The 20,101-nt window shown below is 45.3% G+C and overlaps 1 protein-coding gene and 1 pseudogene across 2 annotated transcripts in view; one reads left to right on the forward strand and one right to left on the reverse strand.

Annotated features, from left to right (window-relative positions):
• The window catches only part of PEDS1 (plasmanylethanolamine desaturase 1), a 45,798-nt gene extending 30,938 nt beyond the window's left edge, over positions 1–14,860 (reverse strand). The window contains exons 1-2 of one of the 2 annotated variants that reach the window (XM_069072397.1): positions 14,533–14,859; positions 369–488 (exon numbers count right to left, since the gene is read on the reverse strand). In XM_069072397.1, the coding sequence (XP_068928498.1) occupies positions 369–488; positions 14,533–14,728 (316 nt within the window). In that variant the 5' untranslated portion in view covers positions 14,729–14,859. Of the gene's footprint in view, positions 1–368; positions 489–14,532 lie in introns of both variants that reach the window. The other variant, XM_069072398.1, reaches the window with a different exon arrangement.
• Positions 14,861–17,326: 2,466 nt separating this feature from the next.
• Positions 17,327–19,430, forward strand: LOC138149405 (actin, cytoplasmic 2-like; annotated as a pseudogene).
• Positions 19,431–20,101: the final 671 nt, after the last annotated feature.

Here is a 20,101-nt window from a genome sequence, read left to right on the forward strand (position 1 = left end):
ACTGTGGTGCTGACCCCTGGGGAAGGGGCCGGGGAGTGGGTAGAGAAAGATTGCCCTGGGAAGGGAACCGAGAACTCTCAAGAGAAGGCCCAAAGATACGTGCTGATTTGTCTTGGGTCACAAAGTTGGCAGCAGGGACAAGAGTCACTGCCAGGGCCCATGACAACTCCAGCCTTCTCTTTACCTCACCACTCTGCCTTTCCATGAGCATGCTTCTCTACCCACTCCCCGGCCCCTTCCCCAGGGGTCAGCACCACAGTGACCCAGTACACAGCTTTAGAGGTAAACACTACACACAGACTGAAGCCGCCCTTCCCCCCTCCCCCTGCTCAGGTCACAAAAAAGTTCTGATTTGTTCATACACTCACATATTCCCAGCAGCACCAGGTGCGTGTGCTCCAGGCTTGCAAGCCGCAGGAGATGGCACAGATTGAAGGCGATGAGGGAGAAGCAGAGGATCACACAGCACCATTCCTGGAGCCGCTTGCCTGTTAAGGGCACAGAGGAGGAGAGGCTGTTGAATCAGGTCCAGCACTATGCGAGGTTGAAGACTCCTGTTAGGGACATAGACGAGCTGGGGATGACTGACCGATAGGAGTTCAGGCAGCACTCTCTCTGCCTCCAGGCTTTAGTTATCCCCTACATCCGTCCAAGGGAGGACTTTTGGCAGACTGTGTCTGCTAGGAGTTGGGCAGGGTGCACTGTAGCTCTTGAGGCTGGAAAAGAACTGGGTGTTCTCATGGAGAGGTCATACAAAGACAGAAATCACTGCCCTTCCCACCCTGGCCCAGAGGAAAAAGAACACTGGACTTGGTTAGCAGGCCTAGATTTGAAACCTGGGTCTGGTGTTTGCCAGCTGTGTAACCTCCCTTGGGCAAGTCACTTTTTGAGCTTCAGTTTCTGCATTTGAAAAGTGGGGTTACTAACAGGTCACTCCTTAAATCAGAGGGCTGTGAGAAAGTATTATTAATAAATTTTAAAGAGTTAAGGAGCTGTTACGATCATTATTTCTTCTCAATGTAAAGGATGCTGGACAGCCCAGCCATGAAGCTTCTAAAAAGAGAAATTCATACTCACTGCTTCTACTTTCTCACCGTATACCATAACCCTTTACAATCTGGTTTCCAGGAGAAATTGGTGTAGGATGGTACAAAGAGCAATGAATTTGGAGCCAGAGGACTTGGGTGTAAACCAGGTAACTGTGTTATGTGTTACTCATGTGACCCTGGGTAAGTCATTTCCCCCTTTCTAGGTTTTACTTTCTTCAAATGCAAAATGAGAACACTGGACCATAAATCCTGTGCTCTTATGAAGTCTGCTTTTCTGAAATTAGTTTCTCTCTAGAAAGCAGGTCCTAATGATCATATCCAAAGGCATTTTTCTCAGGTCACATCTACCTAGATCTCCCTACAGCAAACACTACAGACAGAGCATCCCTGATTTCAGCCTTTCTCCTGTTTTCTATGAAGCTGCATCCTCTTTATCCTCCTCCCTTTCTGGTTCCTTCTGTTACCTCTTGTCCTAAGTGCAGACAGCTCCCAAGGCTTAGTTGTTGGCCCTTCTATATTTGCTTCATCTCCTTCAGATGACTCTTTCAATCTCACTAATTTTAACTATTGCTACCTCCAGCAGAGTTGACTACCAAATCTACATCCTCAAAGCTGATTGCCATCCTAACCTCTATTACTCTATTTCCAAATGCCTACTGGATGTCTCTGCCTAGCCATCCCACCAGGACCTCAAACTCATGCATATGCTGCTTAAAAAGAACTCCCCTTCTGGACATTTTCTGTCAATTGTACCATAATTCTCCAGCTATTCTTGCACACAATAGGTATCTGTTGAACAGAAAAGGTAATTGGAATTTTTTATTCCTCCTACTGTTCTCATATCTAATCAGTAACCAAGTCCTGTGGAGCTTCCTTTAATGTCACTCCACTTGTCCCTTCTTTGCTGTCCCACTACGACTACTTTTGTCCAGGCCCTCATCACTTCATGACTGTATGTACCACTTTGATACATTCCTAATAGGTCTCCCTTAAACAATCTATCTTATACCTTTCAGATAGATCTTATAGCTTCCAGATAGGTCTTCCTAAAAATGTTCAAATACTGCTTTTGCCACTTATTGCCTATGTGGCCTTGGACAAGGCACATTTCCTCTCTGGGCCTCAGTTCCTTCTACTCAATGAGGGGGTTGGACATTAGAAGAATCAGTAAACAATATTTACTCTTTGATGTAGAGAAACCACTTCAGGGTGTATACTTCAAGGAGACCAAAGATAGAGGGAAAAGTCTCATGTACACAATACTACTTCCAGCAGCACTTCTTGTGGTAGTAAGCAACTGGAAGCAAAGTGGGAACCCTCTGACTGGGGAGTGGGTATGGATGGCCAAACTGTGGCACGTGATCATAAACTGTAAAAAATGACAAGTGTGGAGGATTCTGGGAAAACTAGTATGAACTGAAGCACAAGAAGTCAGAAGAACCAGAAGAATAATTTTCACAAAGACCAACATAACGTCAAGGGAGACAGCACTGAAAGAAATCCTAACTGGATGAATGACCCTGACAGAAGACTCCAGGGGACTGCTGCGGATGCACACGTCGAGCAAAGGTGTGGGATGAGGCCGAGGTGGTCAGATGCGGCTAATGTGTGGACTTGTTTTGCTTACTGGACTTTCTCTTTACGTGGCAAAATTCTGTTGAGGTGTGAGTGTGTATGTGTGTGTGGGGGAGTACAGAGAAAGAGGATCATTGGGAAGTGACGGTAATATTAAAAACTCATCAACATGAGTACTTGAAGAATGAAAACAAATCAAGTCAACAAACATTTATAAAATTCTCAGGATGTACAAAGCTGAAGATAACTTTGCACGTGACAATTCTGGACCAAAACCTAAATTCCTGTACTATCCTTCTCTCCCCAACTCCCCCCCACACACACACTGCCTACAACCTAAAGACTAAATTCAAGATCTTTTCATAAGATGATCCCCCCAAAACAAATACCACTCACTCATTGACCATCTACCATGTACAAAGTACAGTGAAGGAAACAAGGATAAACAAGATGTAAATTCTGGCCACAAGTACTTATAATTAAGGAAGAACAATGAACATTTCTATGGAACTTTCAGATTCCCAACGAATTGTCCTCATGACAACTTTGAGAACTATAGGGGGTAAATACTATTTCTATTTTGCAGATGAAGAAAATGGGACTCAAGGAGGTTCCCAGGGTCACACAACTATCAAGGTGCGGGTTTGAATCCATGTCTCATGACTCAAAGTCCCAGAGGTCTTCTCTTTATACAAGGGTACTTCATACAAAACAGTTAATTAAAAAAAAAAACTATAAGAAAGAAGCACATGGCTAGCTACCAACAAAGTATCTTTCCAATATTATAACTCATTTTCTCAAAGATTTATCCCACTCAACAGCCCTGGAAGGTAAGTAATGAAGATTCCTGCCCCAAAAAGATGATGTAATTTGTCCTATGTCAGAGATTTGAACCCAGGTTCTACAAATCCAAATCCAGTGGTCTACTAGATCACAAGACTTTTCACATTATTTTCCTACATGTGACTGCTACAGACTGATCTCTGTTTTCTGTATTTTAAATAGTGCTGTCTCTCTGTTCCTGTATGCAGTACTTTCTTCTGGTCTCTTCCTTATTCAATTCCTACTGTTCCTCCTCTGCTCTGACATTTTTCCTCCGTCCCCCTACAGTTCCTCTATGGCCCAACTCAGGTCCTATCTTCTTCTATGAAGCCTCACTGAATTGTACCCAGCCCCATTCTTTCCCTAGTCAGTGACTGTCTCCACTTTGATCTCTTAAAAGAGTAATGACTATCACTCACTGGCCACTTATCTTTTTTTTTTAATTTTAGATTAAAATACTAAAACCTAAATACACAATAAGAAAAAGAAATAGATCATAAACTTAAATATTAAAACTAAAATAGAAAACAAAAGAAAAAAAACATGGTATGTGCATAGCAGAACGCGAGAGGATTCAAAATACATAGCCATAAATTTCCATTAAAAAATGTTATGTAATAAATACTATGCATTGTGATGAGAGTTGTCCATCTTTTCTTTGCTTCCTTGAAAATTTTCTTTTGTTCTCTACTGTACACTTTTTACTTTGTTGTTTCCCCCCCTTTCTTCCCCCCTCCCAATTAAGCATGGATATAATTATATAGACATATACATATATACACACATGTATAAACACATACTTTCCCTAACAAATTCTACTCCTGATCTTTGTTTCTATGTTTGTGCATATCTCTTATTTCCTTAACCCTCCTTGATGGGGCACAGGCTCTGGGAAACCCCTTGAACTCTGATTGAATCTTTCCACTTAATGAGGCTTTTGCCTGAGGCCATAAACCTTTCTTTACAGCTAGGCCCAAATCTCTTATTAGCCTATTCCTCCATTGTCCAGCTACTTCCTACCCCTGATACCCAAATCTGTTAACCTTAAACTAGCCTAGCCCTCCACTGTCTGTCATCTCCAGACAGCTTTCAGCTTCCCACCCTTAATTCCTTAATTACTGGAGTCTGACCTCAGTTCTATCAAAGATCCTCCTCAGACTCCTCCTCAAGACCCTCCCCAAACTCCTCCTCTAGACCACCCCTAAAAATCCTCCCACCATCTTTCTGTATATAAGATACATCTTGCCTCCAGGAAGATGCCAGAGAATTATCTAGTGCAGATTCACACTGAGTCACATTGTTCTGGCAGGCTTGTCAATACAAGCTTCACATATAGGTAGGCTCCTTAAGAGTCTACCCATTATGGCAAATCTTTACTTTGTTTCACTTTGGCTGAGAGAAGACTTAAGTTGAATTCATTCAGCAGGACCGGGCATGTTGATATTTTGGGGTCTTGAGCATCTCTAAACGCTAAACCTCAACATATGGTTCCCTGAACACCTGCTACCTTGCCCTCCTATTATTGAACCTACCCCTCCCCCCCTTCCCTTATCCTCCCATTCCCATAAATCTCAATGCCCTTCTATACGCCTCTCTGACCTATTCCCTCACCTGGTCATTTAGTTTTAGTATACCTGGTTGGAGCTACTGAATGCCTTTCCAGAGCTGAAAAGGAAAAGGCTATGAGAGGAGGTCATCTTAGTCCCACACTCATTTGAGAGCTGAGAAAATAAAGGCCCCCAAATAGAGATTTTATAAAAGCTCAGTGTCAGTGGCAAAGTTCTAGCCAGAGTCTGGTTCTCCCAACTCCTGCTCTGTAGCTCTTTCCATTCTATCTCACTTCTACCTTCTTCCAGTTTCTCCATGTCTTTCAATTGTCACTTTGGAGATTTTTAATGAATGTCTTTCTTTAACTTTTATCCCAACCCTAGCCTTTTCTACTTCATAAGTAATTAAATTGAGGTTGGAAGAGACAAACATTCATTAAAGGGCACTATCAGACTCAGGCCTTGTAATGGGAATGTAAATTTTAAAGATCTTCCCTGCCCCTAGGCTAAAGTGCACCTGAAGCCTGGGGTGGGGGAGGCTTGTTTTTCAGTTGATACTTTTTGATTGGCCAGTGAGTCAATAAGGTTGTTACATTCTCTGAGCCAGGAGAAGGCTATATAAGCCCTGATGCGTAGCTTTGTTTTTGGGGCTCACTTTGAGAAGTGTTCTGTGATTTGATCTGGATTTTGGGAAGCCGTTGTCCAGAGCACACACCCCCCCCCCCCCCCCCCGGCTTTGAAAAACCCAGAGGTTGAAACCCAGATGTTGATTGGGTATGGATGTAATGGTTGGACAGTTTGGAAAGCTCTCTACTTGATCTGTTTCTGTCATGATAATTCTACCTGTATACTTTGAAGTTCAGGGTGCTGACCTTTTTCCCCTGAATGAGGTAAATGATATATGTTTGACTGATTAAAGTAAGCTTGTTAACCCATTTTGAGTTGCTTTCCTCTATCAAAGCAGATCTAAGAACCTGTGTTGGCAGCCACCCTGGGAACTGCTAGGGTGCTTGCTGATACAGGCCTAAAGTAGGATGTTGTTGTGTTTGTCCTTCATTTTCAAAAAGGACCGTGACATCAGGAAAATGATAACATAACTTGCAGTTGACTTTGATTCTGAGTGAGGGAGATTTATGTAAGGTCACCAGCCTCACTTTCTCCTCCAGAGTCATCTGGAGCGGAGCCAGTGGCTAAATATTCAACTAGAGGACTGGAGATGGCCCAGGATGCAATGGGAGACCTTGGGCCTTTTAGGCTAAGGCCTTTTCTTGTTCTTACTTTGAGTAAGGTAATGCACATTCAGTGACTAGGCTTCTTTAAGAAGTGAGTCAAGAGATGTTCCCTTTAATTAAAGAAAAAGGGGAAAAAAATTCAAGTTGGGAGGGGAAGATCCCCAGGGTTGAAGTTTCAAAGACAAACAGTTAACATTTGACATTCACTCCTAAGCTAGGAGGGCCCCAAATATAGCCATTAAGTGGAAGGAAGGAAAGAAGGAAGGAAGGAAGGAAGGAAGAACAGTAGACAGAGAGCACCCATCCTGGAGTCAGGAGGACCTGAGTTCAAATTTGGCCTCAGACACTTACTAGCTGTGTGACCCTGAGCAAGTCACTTAACCCTAATTTCTTCCCCGAAAATAGATAGATAGATATTTGTTGAATAAAAAAAATGTACTGGGTATTCAAGATTTCTATGACACAATCCAACACCAAGTAGATAATTAATCTGATTATAATACCCTATAAATATTCAAGTCTTGTTAGGAAAGCTTCTCTACAGATAGGCAGGGTACTTTTTTTCTTTGAAATTCACAATATCTTCAATGTTCTTTTAAACAACAGATTACAAACATTAACTGACTTGCCTATAATATCCAAAATAAAACCAAAAAGTTTTTATCATTCTCAATAAACTTTATACAAATGGAAGTGAGCTAAATTGTAGGTTGGTCTTCTTAATGTGCAAGCACCTTGTCCAATATTACAAGCAGGATGGATACTCAATGAAGGAGGCAAATTCAGTGAAGGGTGGCCAAGAAGCTATAAGTGCTCGTGTTTCCACTGCAGAAGGACGTGGTGATTCTGAGAAGACAGCTCAGAAACAGTGAGTGATAAGGAGTGATTTGAGGAGGCAGCTGGACAGACTCAGGAACCAGAAAACTATTCCGGGGACTTAGAACAGCCAGAACACTGAGCACTTTGGCACAAAGGATCATAAGAAGATCATCTAATTGCACTTCCTCAATCCAGAGATGAGGAAACTGAGACCCAAGGTCGTGCAGCTGTTACTGCTGTTTGTTCCTCTGTTACAAAGATGACCAATCACAAGTCTTGCTTTGAATGATCTGAGGCACAGTTGCATAAAATTGTCAACCTCATTCTCTCTTCCAGAGTCATCAAAGCCCAGTGGCAAGACAGAAGTCAGTCAGGATAACTGGCGATGGCCTGGGATACCTTGGAGTTTTCTAGGTCTCCACAGCACCTGTTTCAGCCACCTTCATGACCTTTGGAACAAACTGTTCTCATCTGCCCTGTGGGGGTGGGAGGGGGGAAGAGTCTTCATATGCTCGGGGCAGACATCCCCCTAATTCACTGATAGGTTTGACACCCACTGGTTACCCTCAACCTGGTTCTAGCTGTCTGCTGAGATGGTTTCACCGAGGTTCTTGGAGCCCCAGGTGAGAGTTGGTTTAAAGGTGGCTGAGCAGCCATGAGAAGGGCTTGGCAAGCCCTCACACCAGAGGGGCTAGTCTTCCCTGAACACCCCTACATCCCTCATGTAGTTAGTAACTGACAGGGCTAAATCCTATGATTTTAAATACAATATTATTTTCACTATACCATTCTGCCTTCTCAGAGGGCAGCTCAAAAACAGTGAGTGATAAGGACTGATCTGGAGATAGCTTATCTGTGTCATCCTGAAGGAGATATAGGGGACTGATAGATGGGCAAGATTCAATTTGATAATAAGGAAAGTAGACTCCAAGAGGGAGACCATCTAAAGAAATCTCTGGCCCGGGGGAGTCTACACCAAACTGGCTTCCAACTCACTCTTGGAGTTTTGGGTGGAAAAAAAGATAAGTTCAACATGCAGTCAGGGGACCCAGATTCTAGACCTAGTAACGCCCCATATTCATTAATCTTGAATAGGTCATTTGTCCTCTTTGTACCTCAACTTCCTAATTTGTAAAATGGGTGGTTAGCTTCAATGACCTCTAAATTCCCATATGGCTCTGCTAAAATTATATTCTTGTACAATAACAATGGGAGCAGTTCAATGGTACAGTATATGGAGTGCCAGACCTGGAGTCAGGAAGACTTATCTTCCTGAGTTCAAATCTGGTCTCAAGACATTTGCTAGCTGTGTGACCCTGGGCAGGTCACTTAAGCCTCTTTGCCTTTTTACAGATGAGTTTCCTCATCTGTAAAATGAGCTGGAGAAGGAAACGGTAAACCACTCCAGTCTTTTTGCCAAGAAAAACACAAATGTAGTCAGAAAGAGTCAGATGAAAGTGAACAACAAGGACTAGAACAATAACGTATTCACACCCCAAAGCTCTGCCTAGAAGACAAAGGAATGAGAATTTTTTGGGGGGGGGTATGTGTGTGGGGAAGGAGGGGGGGGGGGGGAGAGAGGGGGAGAGAGAGAGAGAGAGGGAGAGAGAGAGAACATCCAAGAACAGAACAAAATAGCTGTGGATGAAGCAATAGTATTGGCCTGGGAGTTGGGAGCCTGGGATTCTTTTTTTTTTTTTTTTAAGCAATTGGGGTTAAGTAACTTGCTCAAGGTTACACAGCCAGGTGTTTCTGGGTGGGTGCTAAGTGTCTGAGCCCGGATTCAAACCCAGGTTATCCGGACTCTGGAGCCGGTGCTCTTACTTGCTGTGCTACCTGGCAGCCCCTGGGAGCCTGGGATTCTAGTACTAGCTCATACCAGTTGGAAGGGTCATTTTTCCTCTCTTAGCTCTGGGTTCTAAGTCCTTCCAACCCTGGCATTCTATGATTCTAGAGACAGAAAGCTGACTCCTAGCTAGCTTTCCCTCAACACAATGGGATCTACATGACAAGAAAACTGACAAGGTGGAGCAGCTAAGTGGCACAGTCAGGAGAACCTGAGTTCTAATCCAGCTTCAGACACTTAACACAAAACCAAGCCACGTGACCTTGGGAAAGTCACTTAACCCCAATTGCCCTACCTTCCCCCCTTCCAAAAAAAAAGAAAAGAAAAGAAAAAGAAAACTGACAAGGTCTGGAAAAAAAAACAGTCGGAAATACCAGAAGCTAGGGTGCAGGGACCTGAATAGGTGGATGGGGGACTAACAATCTCTGGGATACAGAGGCAGCTTTAGGATTTTCACTTATTCACCCCCACCCCAAACCCCAACTTGCAATTATTTCCCAAGGGATGGCTGTGTCATTTGGCATTTAGAAGGCAGCTCTGAGCCATTCCAACCTGTTCTTTCCCATTGTAGGTTCCTGTTTGCAACTAGAAACCTTGGTTTCAAATCTAATAAACAGAAAGGAAATCTGGAACCAATGGGTGGAATGTGGGGAAAATGGGCACATGGGTTGATTTCTGTCAGTTCTCCTGCTGAGTTTCAAAGACAAATACTGAGCCAGGGAGGTGGCAGGAAGAAGCAGTAGCTGTTTGACCATAACAAGACAAGGAAGGGAAGCTGTGGGTCTTACGTCCTCTCCATCAAAATATACCCTCCCCTTCCTACCCCAACTCATTTGTCATTCAGAAATCAACTGATTTAGAACTAGAAGAAATATCAGACATCATCCAGTACAACTCCCTCGTTTAACAGAGGAGAAAACTGAAGTCCAGAGAGGACTTGCCCAAGAATACAGGCAGTAATTAGCAGAGCTGGGAATTACAGCTAGCTCCGACTCCAAAACCAATCCTCTTTTACTAGAATATGCTTTCTCACATAATTTCAGGGTTGGAAGGGACCTCCAAGATCACCTGGTCCAACATCTACCTGTAGCACAAAGTCCTGCAGTGGTCAACAGAAGTAGCACCCTGGCACAAGAGGCCTCACTTGGTTCGTGATTCTGTACCCTCAAGGTGACTGAAGAAAAAATATATAACCCTCTCAGTCCTAAGGAGTGGGGAAACTCAGATGAGTCACCAACATATTTTCCCTGGAAGCTCCTTCCTTTCAGTGTTTCAAATCCCCATGAAGCTGAGGGTTGGGCTGGCCTCAGGTCCAGTCATAGGGAAACTTCCTATTGTAGGAAGATGGAAAGCAGGGTGAAACAGGGAACCAAGGTACTCACTCATTCACTCCCTGGAGGCTGAGGCCAAACACTCTCAAAGTTCCTACAGATCTAGGCCTGACAGCAAAGGAGGGTTCAACCTTTAGAGGGGGGAGGGGAGGCAAAGGTGCCTGCAAGCCCCAGGGTCAGACTCGTGTAAACAGCACAAAACAAACTCTAACCTAGCTAACACCAGCCAGGCAGGTCATCAAGAGCTGTCCCTCTTACCCCTATGAAAATTCTTCCATTAGGGAAGAAAAATAAAGTATACAGCCACCACTCTGTATATCCTCCAACTTCTCTGCCTTTCCCAAGGGTTAGGTAATGTTTGACTGGAAAACAGAGTAGTCCTGGGGCTAACACAGAAGCCTGAGTTTAAAGATCAGGTCCAGGGGGCGGCTAGGTGGCACAATGAGTAGAGCACCAGCGATGGAGTCAGGAGGACCTGAGTTCAAATCCAGCCTCAGACACTTAACACAAAAACTAGTCATGTGACCTTGGGCAAGTCACTTAACCCCAATTGCCCTCCAAAAAGCAAAAAAAAAAAAAAAAGGGTGTCAAGCTAGAACTAATCAGCCCTTTGCTACATGCCTTCTTTCTTTACCCTCACCAAAAGCCTAGCATATGTAAGTAACCTCTTAAAATATTGCTGAAAAAAGTTCCTTCTCTGAATAGTGAAGGGCTTCAACAAATGAGGGCCTATGTGCAAAAGCACTATATCCTCTCAAAGCTGCCGAGGATACAGACCAAAATGAATTCGTCTCTGACCTCAAATAAATATAGCACAAGGTAAATATAACAGAGGAAGCTATGTGGCACAGTGCGTAGAGCAGCTGGGCCTGGAGTCAGGAAGAACTGAGTTAAAATCCAGCTTCAGACACTTATTAGTCGTGTGACTCTGGACAAGTCATTTAAGCCTGTTTGCCTCAGTTTCCTCAGCTGTAAAATAAGCTGGAGAAGGAACTGGAAAACCACTCCAGTATGTCTGCCAAGAAACCGCAAGTGAGTGCCTGCTGGGCACCCCTCTCCCTGCAGCAAAGAAGGTCATGAAGAGTGGGGCAAGACTAAAGCTAACTGGAGAGCTCAGGAGGGAGTGAACATTTAACTGGGAGGGGAGAGGGAAGAAGGCAGCTTCAAGGAGAAGGTAATAAAGGAATTGAATCTTTAAGGCCAAGATTACAAGAGATGATCTCCACAGCTGTAATAACACTCTGCTATGGTCCCTTCTAGTTCTGATACATGATTCCAAGACACCCATGGTGGGATCTTGGTGTCCTCACCATACTGTATGGCAGGAGAGCTGATTTTCCCAGCATGTTAGCTGCCTGGAGAGTTGGCAAAGGGCACCAGATGCCAGTCACTACTCTGCCTTTATAGGTGGCAGAAGGGTGTCTCAAGGTTCCATGCCTAGCATGGTTATGGTCATCCTGGACAAGCCACCTGCTCATTTCATACTTCAGACTTTACAAAATATTAAAGGCTTAATCAACTCTCAGCAGATCCTCTGGTTCAACTCCTCATTTTATAGGGGATAGGGAAGCCCAGAGAGGAGAAATTTACTTGCCCAAAGTCAAACAGAAAGCTAGAGGCAGAAAGAGGTCTCAGAGAGGGGATAAGGAGTAATCCAGTTTGCTCATGACCCCCCACTAGTGTGTGCCAGGAAGATAAACTACAAAGTGTTCCAAAAGGCCTTTGAGCATCCTGGGTCACAGATCTCCTTTATTCCAAACTCTGTCAAAAATAGGTCCTTTAGAGGAAATGGGGAAATATCATTTCAAAGTTCATGTCCTACTCTGGTTCACAGGAATATCTGCATGCCCAAGGATTGCCTAGCCACAAAGTAGTCTCAAGGTCAGGAAAAAAAAATCATAATCAGGATGGAGACCTTACTAAAAAGAATTCAGAGAAACCAGACTAACCATAGACCAGGAGAAGTCGGGAACAAGAACTTACTAACATGTTTCCCATTCTAGTTCTGCCCTAGCCTTGCTTGCTCTGGTTTCTCTGAAGTCTATCTTGATCCCTGGAGTCTAGAACATCAGGTTTGGTAATGAGGGCTGTGCAAACATACCAGAGATATTTTTTATGAGGGGCTGAGCCTGGTGAAATCAGATGCCCAGTTACTTGGATAAGTAGTCAGAGCAAAAGATTTTCGGCAATCAGGAAGTTAGGTGAGGAAGGGAGGAAGGCAAGTTGGTGCTCCCCTTCTGGAGGGTCAGAGAAAGGTCAGAGTTCAGGAAGGATTTAAAGTGGAGAGAAGAGTGGTCTGTCATCAGATAGATGGCCAAAGTGCAGAGAGTCTGGTGTGTGGCTCTGGGGAGAGGGAGGAGGGCATTCTACAAGGGTGGAGAGAGGTAGCAGGAAGGAGGTACTGTAATTAGGCTGGAGAATGGTGGCCGAAGGTCAGAGCTCAAGAATCATAGAATAGTTCACGAGAGAAGGGACATCAGGCAGTATGTAGTCCAAATTCTTCATTTTAACAAAGAAAACTGAGGCTCAAAAAGAACAAAGGACTTGGCCCAAGGTCATTCATTTAGTTAATAGCAAAGCTGGGCCTTGGACCTGGGTCCCTTGACTTCCAATTCTGTGTTCTTTCCACTACTGAAAGCTAAAGGTTAGTGATAATCAGTCCTGAAGAAAGCTGGGGGTTCCCACATCATTTATTCAACCATTCTAAACAGTATTATGCCCAGAACACTGTGCTGAGCCCTGAAGGAGATAAAACACAGCAGTTGCCTCAGAGCTTGGAGAAAACACCTAGCATATCTAGAGATTTACAATTTTCGAAGCACTTATTTTCTTCACAACCACAAAAATGAGGTGGGGGATACCAGCATTAGTCTACCTCCGAGTGACCCTGTGAACTTGGGGCAGTCCAGACTTGCCTTAGGGCTCCTAAACTGAACAAGAGGAGCTGTGCCATTAACAGTGGGGCCTGGGTCACTGATACCAACCCACAGCCAGGCCTCTCTTTCCACAGCAGCTAGCACAGACCTCTATGTACAGTGGGTACCCAATTAATCTAGATGATGGACCAATGAGGGGAAAAATGACAAGGCATTTTGCAAACAAAAGACTGTCTCACTGCAGCAGCAATTCTGAAGGTTTCAGCTTTGAGCATGATAGGGAAGGAACTGAGTTTGGCCACCTGAGCAAATGTTTCTATCCCTCTATTAAGGCACTGGCCCCATCATCCTCCATAATTACAGGGGAAGGATGCAATCATCTAGCTTTTAAAATGCCAGCAACACCCTGCCAAACTTCCTTCTCCCTTCATTTAGGTATCACAATTCCATCACTTGAGATTTCCTGGGAGAAAGGCCAGAGAACCCCAGGAGCTTTGAGTAGGAAAAAGAGTTAGGCCTACAGCAAAGGTCAAAGGATAGAGAGGATGGGGGTTCCTAGGGGCACAGGGCTGTAGTCCCCTTGAGGAGGGAAGCAGGAAGGGTCCCTAACACAAAGGTGGCAAGGCTTTGGAAATCTCTGGGTCCGCAGACTTTGAGGGAGAAAGGTAAAAGGACCTAAGGAATAAGAGTCGAGGCATTTGAAGAAGAGGCATTGGGGATGCTGATGTTGCCCTTTGAAAGAAGGTCAGAATCTGTGATTCCCCTGAATCTAAAAAGAGCACAGGAGCCAGGAGGAGGCCCAAGTGGTGGACAACCCATGGGGAGTGGGGATGGGGAGGGGGTCTCCCTTGTCTAAACTGGACATAGGGGAAAGTCAGGGATGGTTGGAATCTTGGAAAAGGTGGGTGAACTTCAGGCCTTTAGAGGAACAAACCAAGAAAGCACCTCCCCCCAGAGATTGGGAAGAAAGACAATGTCTCTCCCACATACACCTTCCATGCTGCAGACAAGCACTGGATTCTCATCGTGCAAGTTACAAAACACCTGAACCTCTCTGGGGCTGGGGAATCCCAGGGTTAGAGAGGCCCTGTCGTTATTAATGCTAGGTCCCACCAGATTTTAGAAGGCCCAGGACTTCAGTCATTTCCCGTCCCCTGTTCCTACCCCCAAGAAAACCCTTAATTAAGGGTTACTGTTGGGAGAAGCCAGGAGCGCGGAGGATCTTTCGGGTGGTCCCCGAAAGGCTCGAAGGACGAACGCTGCAGTGGGAAGGTTCTAGGCTAGGGCTGGACGTCCCTTCCCCAGGAGAGGGACAGGCTGGGGTGGAGAATCGCTTTCCGGGGAGGGGGTTGCAATGGGGAAAGGGGGGGAATGTACCAGGTGTGGGGCTCCCGGCAGGGACGGGAGGCACGCGCCGGGGGTCTGTCTGTCCTACCTGGAGAGTAGAGCTGGGCCAGCTCGCGGGCTCCTGCGTGCTGCGCTCCCCAGCGCCGGCCCCCGCCGTCCCCAGCCGCTGCTGCCACCGCCTCCTCCTCCCCCTCGGGGCCGCGTCCCGGCTCCGAAGGCTCATCGGGCTCCGGACACCCTCGTTCCCCGCCGCCCTCCTCCACGCCGTCCCCACCGCTCGCCATGGCGCCGGTCCTGACCTCGCCCCCGCGCCCCCTGCCCGGCTCTCTAGCGGCGGAGCAGCTCTGGCCCGCGGAACCTCATGGAGCTATCGCGTCTCCCAATGAACTGGCAGGGGCCAAAGCGGCGGCGGCGGCGGCGGCGGCGGCGGCAGCGGCGCCGCGACTGGGCCTCGCCCGGACCCTGCGCGTCACAGCCAATCAGCGCTCGCTCCAGAGGCGGTCCCAGCCAATGGAGAGCGAATTAGGGGCGCGATCGGAAGCCTGGCCAATCCGACGCCTTCATATGAGGGAGGGAGGAGGGACACATCTGGGGCTGCCCTGAGGCACATCTGGCGCCTTCTCCACCCCCTGCCCCCCACCCCCACCCGGGCTGAGTATGCCCCCGCAGAGTCCAGCCCTGAAATCTTTCTAGTGGGTCTCAGTTTGGGGGTCCCCCAGTGTGGACACCGGCCTTGTTAAAGGGAGAAGCAACAGTAACCCCAGAATTGTAGAATTGCTGTGACGACTAGATTTCCAGTCCGAGGAGATGTGGATTCGAATGCTGCCTGCCACTCGCTACCTGGTGATCTTGGGCAACAGTTTCCCCACATGTATCCTGTAGGGGTTGGATTAGATGATCTGAAAATAAACCTAGAAATGTAAGAGCTGGAAATCCTTGATCTAGTGCAACAGCTACTCTTGCTATTGTTCAGTCATGTTCACCGCCTTCCAGAGGCGGTGGACCACAGCGATTTCCTTTTCCAGGGTATTAAGGCAAACTGAAGTTAAGTGACTTGCCCAGGGTCATACAATTAATGAATGTCTGCGGCTAGATTTGAACTCAGGTCTTCCTGATTTCTGGTCCAGTACTCTATCCACTGAGCCAGCTAGCTGTTCCAGCCACCTACTATTTTCCAGTCTGAGTCTCTAGAGGGTCAATTTCCTGCCCTGACTCTGGGCTTAAGGTGGGACAGGTCACTGTCTGATTTTATTTCTAGTCCTTGCCCCAACCCCTTATTCTTTCTTTTCCCTTGGACCACAAAGGGTATCACACCCTGACCTACAAGTGCTCTGCTCAAAGAGAATGAAAATTTTTAATCTCTGAAACTTTTTTTCTCCTCCTTTTCTTTTAAAAGACCAGTCTTAACCTCAAATCACTCTGGCTTTCTTTGATTGGCAAATAATAGCTCCCCACCTCTCGTTCTTTTGATCTATACCTGACCGCTGGACCCACCTGACTCTGGAGATGAAAGTGAGGCTGGTGACTTTGTACAGCCCTCCCTCCCTTAAATCCAATTTACTTGTATGTCATGGCATTGCCTTCCTGATGTCATGGTCCTCTCTGAGAATTAAGGACAAACAACAACGACCCGGGGCTACTTGACACTCTTTGGTCCCATCCAGATTTTCTCACAGTCTTTCTTTATAAAAGTACCAATTTTATTCCCATTAAATTGTGAAGATCATTAGACTCTCGCCAGTCCAGTTGCTGTATAATAAAACCTTACTTCTCTGACTGAAAGAAGGCTCTCAGTCTTCTGAAAAGAAAGAAAGGTCGAGGTCTTTCAAGACAGATCTGCCCTGTACCCTGCATTTCGGGGTTCATAGCACCCCAAACCATAACACTTCTGAAAGTCTTCTCCCAGTGAATTTAGCATGTGAAACAAAATCCATACCTCTGTGCCTTCTCTGCCTACTAAAGTCAGATCTCTTTCCTATTTGCACCACCCGCACCATCAAGAAAAATGGAAAAATCATCCTCTGACTTTTCTGTAGCTTTATTTCTTCTTGTTCTATATTTCAGTCAAACAGCAGTCCTTTCATTAACACCTGATGCTATCCTGGTGCTCAAGCTATTCTCTCTGCCCTAAACCTCCCTCACCCCCACCCCACCCCCATTTACACCTGTTCAGGCTGTCAACATGCAAATGTATTGGGTGTTCACTTGGCGCCAGGGACTGTGCTAAGGATTGAGGATACAAAAAAAAGTCAAAATAGGTCCTGCCTTCGAGGAATTCTAATGAGGGAGGTAACATATTAACAACTAGGCTGATATATACAAGACATGTACAGGGTGGGAGGAAGGCAGACCGAGGGAGGGAAATACTGGCCCTGCTTGGGGGAGAAGAGGAAACTGGGAAAGGCCTCCTGCAGAGGGGAGGATTTGAGCTGACACTTCAAAGAAGCCAGAGAAACTCAGAGGCAGAGGTGAAAATGCAGGTGTTGGAAATAGCAAATGCAAAGTCAGGGAGATGAATATTAGTAAATATTGGCAATGTTAGAGAAACTGCAAGAAGACTGGTGTTTCTGGAATGTAGAGTTCATGGAGTCAAGTGTAACAAGACTAGAAAGGTAGGGAAGGGCCAAGACATGGCTTTTAAATGCCAGAGAGAGGTGTTTATATTTTGTCCAGAAGAAAGAGGGAGCCACTGGACCTCAATGAACCAGGGATAACAGGATCAGATCTACACTGGCAGCTCAGGGATGAAGCGGGAAGACCAGTTGCATGGCTACTGTAATGGGATGGGTGAGAGATAAATGAAGGCCTGAATAAAGGTTGTGGCTCTATGAGTAAAGAGAAGGGGAAGTATATGGGAAATGTTGTGAAAGTAGAAACAAGACTTGGGTCTCACTCAGTGGTAGCTGGCAGCAGTCATAGGCTACTTTGGATGTGCCCCTTTTATTTGTCCTTTCCGTTCCCCCGGCTCTAAATTCTCAGACTAGGACGGTGCCCAGCCTCAGATTAAGCAAAAATGGAAGAAGAAATTGCTGCTCTAGTCATTGACAATGGCTCTGGCATGTGCAAAGCTGGCTTTGCTGGAGATGATGCTCCTCGGGCTGTGTTCCCCTCCATTGTTGGACGCCCAAGACACCAGTGTGTCATGGTAGGAATGGGGCAGAAGGACAGTTATGTTGGTGATGAGGCCCAGAGCAAGAGAGGTATTCTGACTCTGAAATACCCCAGTGAACATGGCATTGTTACCAACTGGGATGACATGGAGAAAATCTGGCATCATACCTTTTACTTCGTGTAGCTCCTGAGGAACACCCTGTTCTGCTTACAGAAGCTCCCTTAAACCCTAAGGCCAACAGAGGGAAGATGACACAGATTATGTTTGAGACCTTCAACACCCCAGCCATGTATGTTACTATTCAGGCTGTGTTGTCTCTGTATGCCTCTGGTCGAACCACTGGCATTGTTATGGACTCTGGTGATGGTGTCACCCACACTGTGCCCATCTACAAGGGTTATGCTCTTCCCCATGCCATCCTTCGTCTAGATTTGGCTGGCCGTGACCTGACAGACTACCTCATGAAGATACTGACAGAAAGAACGTACAGCTTCACTACCACAGCTGAAAGGGAAATTGTTCGTGACATCAAGGAGAAGCTGTGCTATGTTGCCCTGGACTTCGAGCAGGAGATGGCCACTGCTGCTTCCTCCTTTTCCCTGGAGAAGAGCTATGAGCTTCCTGATGGCCAGGTGATCACCACTGGCAATGAGAGGTTCAGGTGTCCAAAGGCCCTCTTCCAGCCACCCTTCCTAGGTATGGAATCCTGTGGCATTCATGAGACAGCTTTCAATTCTATCATGAAGTGTGTTGTTGATATCCGAAAGGATCTATATGCCAACACAGTATTGTCTGGTGGTACTACCATGTACCCTTGTATTGCTGACAGGATGCAGAAAGAAATCACAGCCCTGGCACCTAGCACAATGAAAATTAAGATCATTGCTCCCCCTGAATGTAAGTATTCTGTCTGGATTGGTGGTTCAATTCTGGCATCTCTCTACACCTTCCAGCAGATGCAGATCAGCAAGCGGGAATATGATGAGTCTGGCCCATCCATTGTCCATCCCAAATGCTTCCAAATGGACTGCTAGCAGATGCATAGCATTTGCTGCATGAGTATTCACGAAGTAAAAATTTGCCCTGGCAAATATACACCTCATGTTAGCTTCATGAAACTGGAATAAGCCTTCTTTGAAAAGAAACTCGTCCTTGGGAAAGTTTGTATCTGATATTAGACAAATATCAGCACTTTCTAGATTGTTGAACCGTTACTGATTTCACCTCGTATTCAAGTTAGCAGTTGTCCCTTGGTGTACATTTTAGCATACGTTGTACATATCTTTGATCTAAACCCTGATACAGGTCACTTCATTTTGACAGGTAAGGCTAAGAGCTAACTTACATAGAGAATTGACCTGATAATATGGCAATATAGTATCTGGCTGGTTGACACTCAACAGCTGTACAGTTTAGTTCTATAAAGCATCAGATCTGTACAGGGTATCTAAAGGTCAGATTTCCAGCATCTAAAAGAGCTGACTTGCAGAATTTCTCTCCTAAGGCTGGCAAGAGTTTATTAAGTGTGTGTTGCATCTTGCCACCATTCTAGCAGGAATACATATTGAATCCAAGCCTTTAGGAACCAGTTTTTTTTTTTCTTAACCCACTGTTTTCCTCCAATGTCATGGGGCTAAGTTACTCAACCTTGAGTTGCAAAAGTTTGCATTAACAACCTGTAAATTTGTGCATCTAGTTAATTTATGTAAGATTTTTGTACGTTGCCTTAATGTTCTCACATGACAGTAGAATACCAAAATTTGTAAGTCATCCTAAGAGTTGAGAATTGTAATGCCCAACATGTCATTGTGTAAGGAAAAATAAAAGTGCTGCAAGTAAACTGTAAAAAAAATAAAATAAAAAAAAAGAAACAAGACTTGGCAATAGATTGAATATGTGGGATATATGAGAATGAAGAGTTTAGAATGATACCAAGGTCGTAAGCTTGGGTGACTGAGAGGACACTGATGCATGCCCTGGACATTAATAGGGAGTAATAAGATAATGTAACAGGAAAGGGGGAGGGTTTGGGGAGGAACACAATGAACCTAGAGGACATCTAGTAGAGATGTCCCAAAAGGCAGTTGGAGATACTTGATTATAGCTCAGCAGAGAGACTATGACTGCATATATAGACCTAGGAATCATCTGCACAGAGATGATCATTGAACTCGTGGGGCTGAGTTTACCAACTGAGACAGTATAGAGTGTAAGAAGGGATTTTATGGTATCTTGTTTTATCTTGTTTTTCTCCCACATATAATCTTGAGAAATAGTAAAGCTCCTAGACTTGGAGTTTGTGATAAGCTTGCATATACTGTTTTACAGGGATGGTGGTTATGCACATCCTGACTAGAAAGGTTGGGATGTGACAAATGACTTGGGTCATACCCAGGTCACAAGTGTCTTCACTACTGCAACTACTCAACTAACCTCATTAATATTAACTTACTCGCCCAAAGGATGGAGATTCCGCCATTATCTAATCACGGGATATTTGATCTGGGAGGAGGAACATGTTAAGGAGGGCATGTAGTGACAGTGT

The sequence above is a fragment of the Petaurus breviceps genome, unplaced genomic scaffold (genome assembly GCF_028583685.1).
Source record: "Petaurus breviceps papuanus isolate PSGF00001 unplaced genomic scaffold, PetGlider_PUasm1.0 90847, whole genome shotgun sequence".
Taxonomy (NCBI): domain Eukaryota; kingdom Metazoa; phylum Chordata; class Mammalia; order Diprotodontia; family Petauridae; genus Petaurus; species Petaurus breviceps.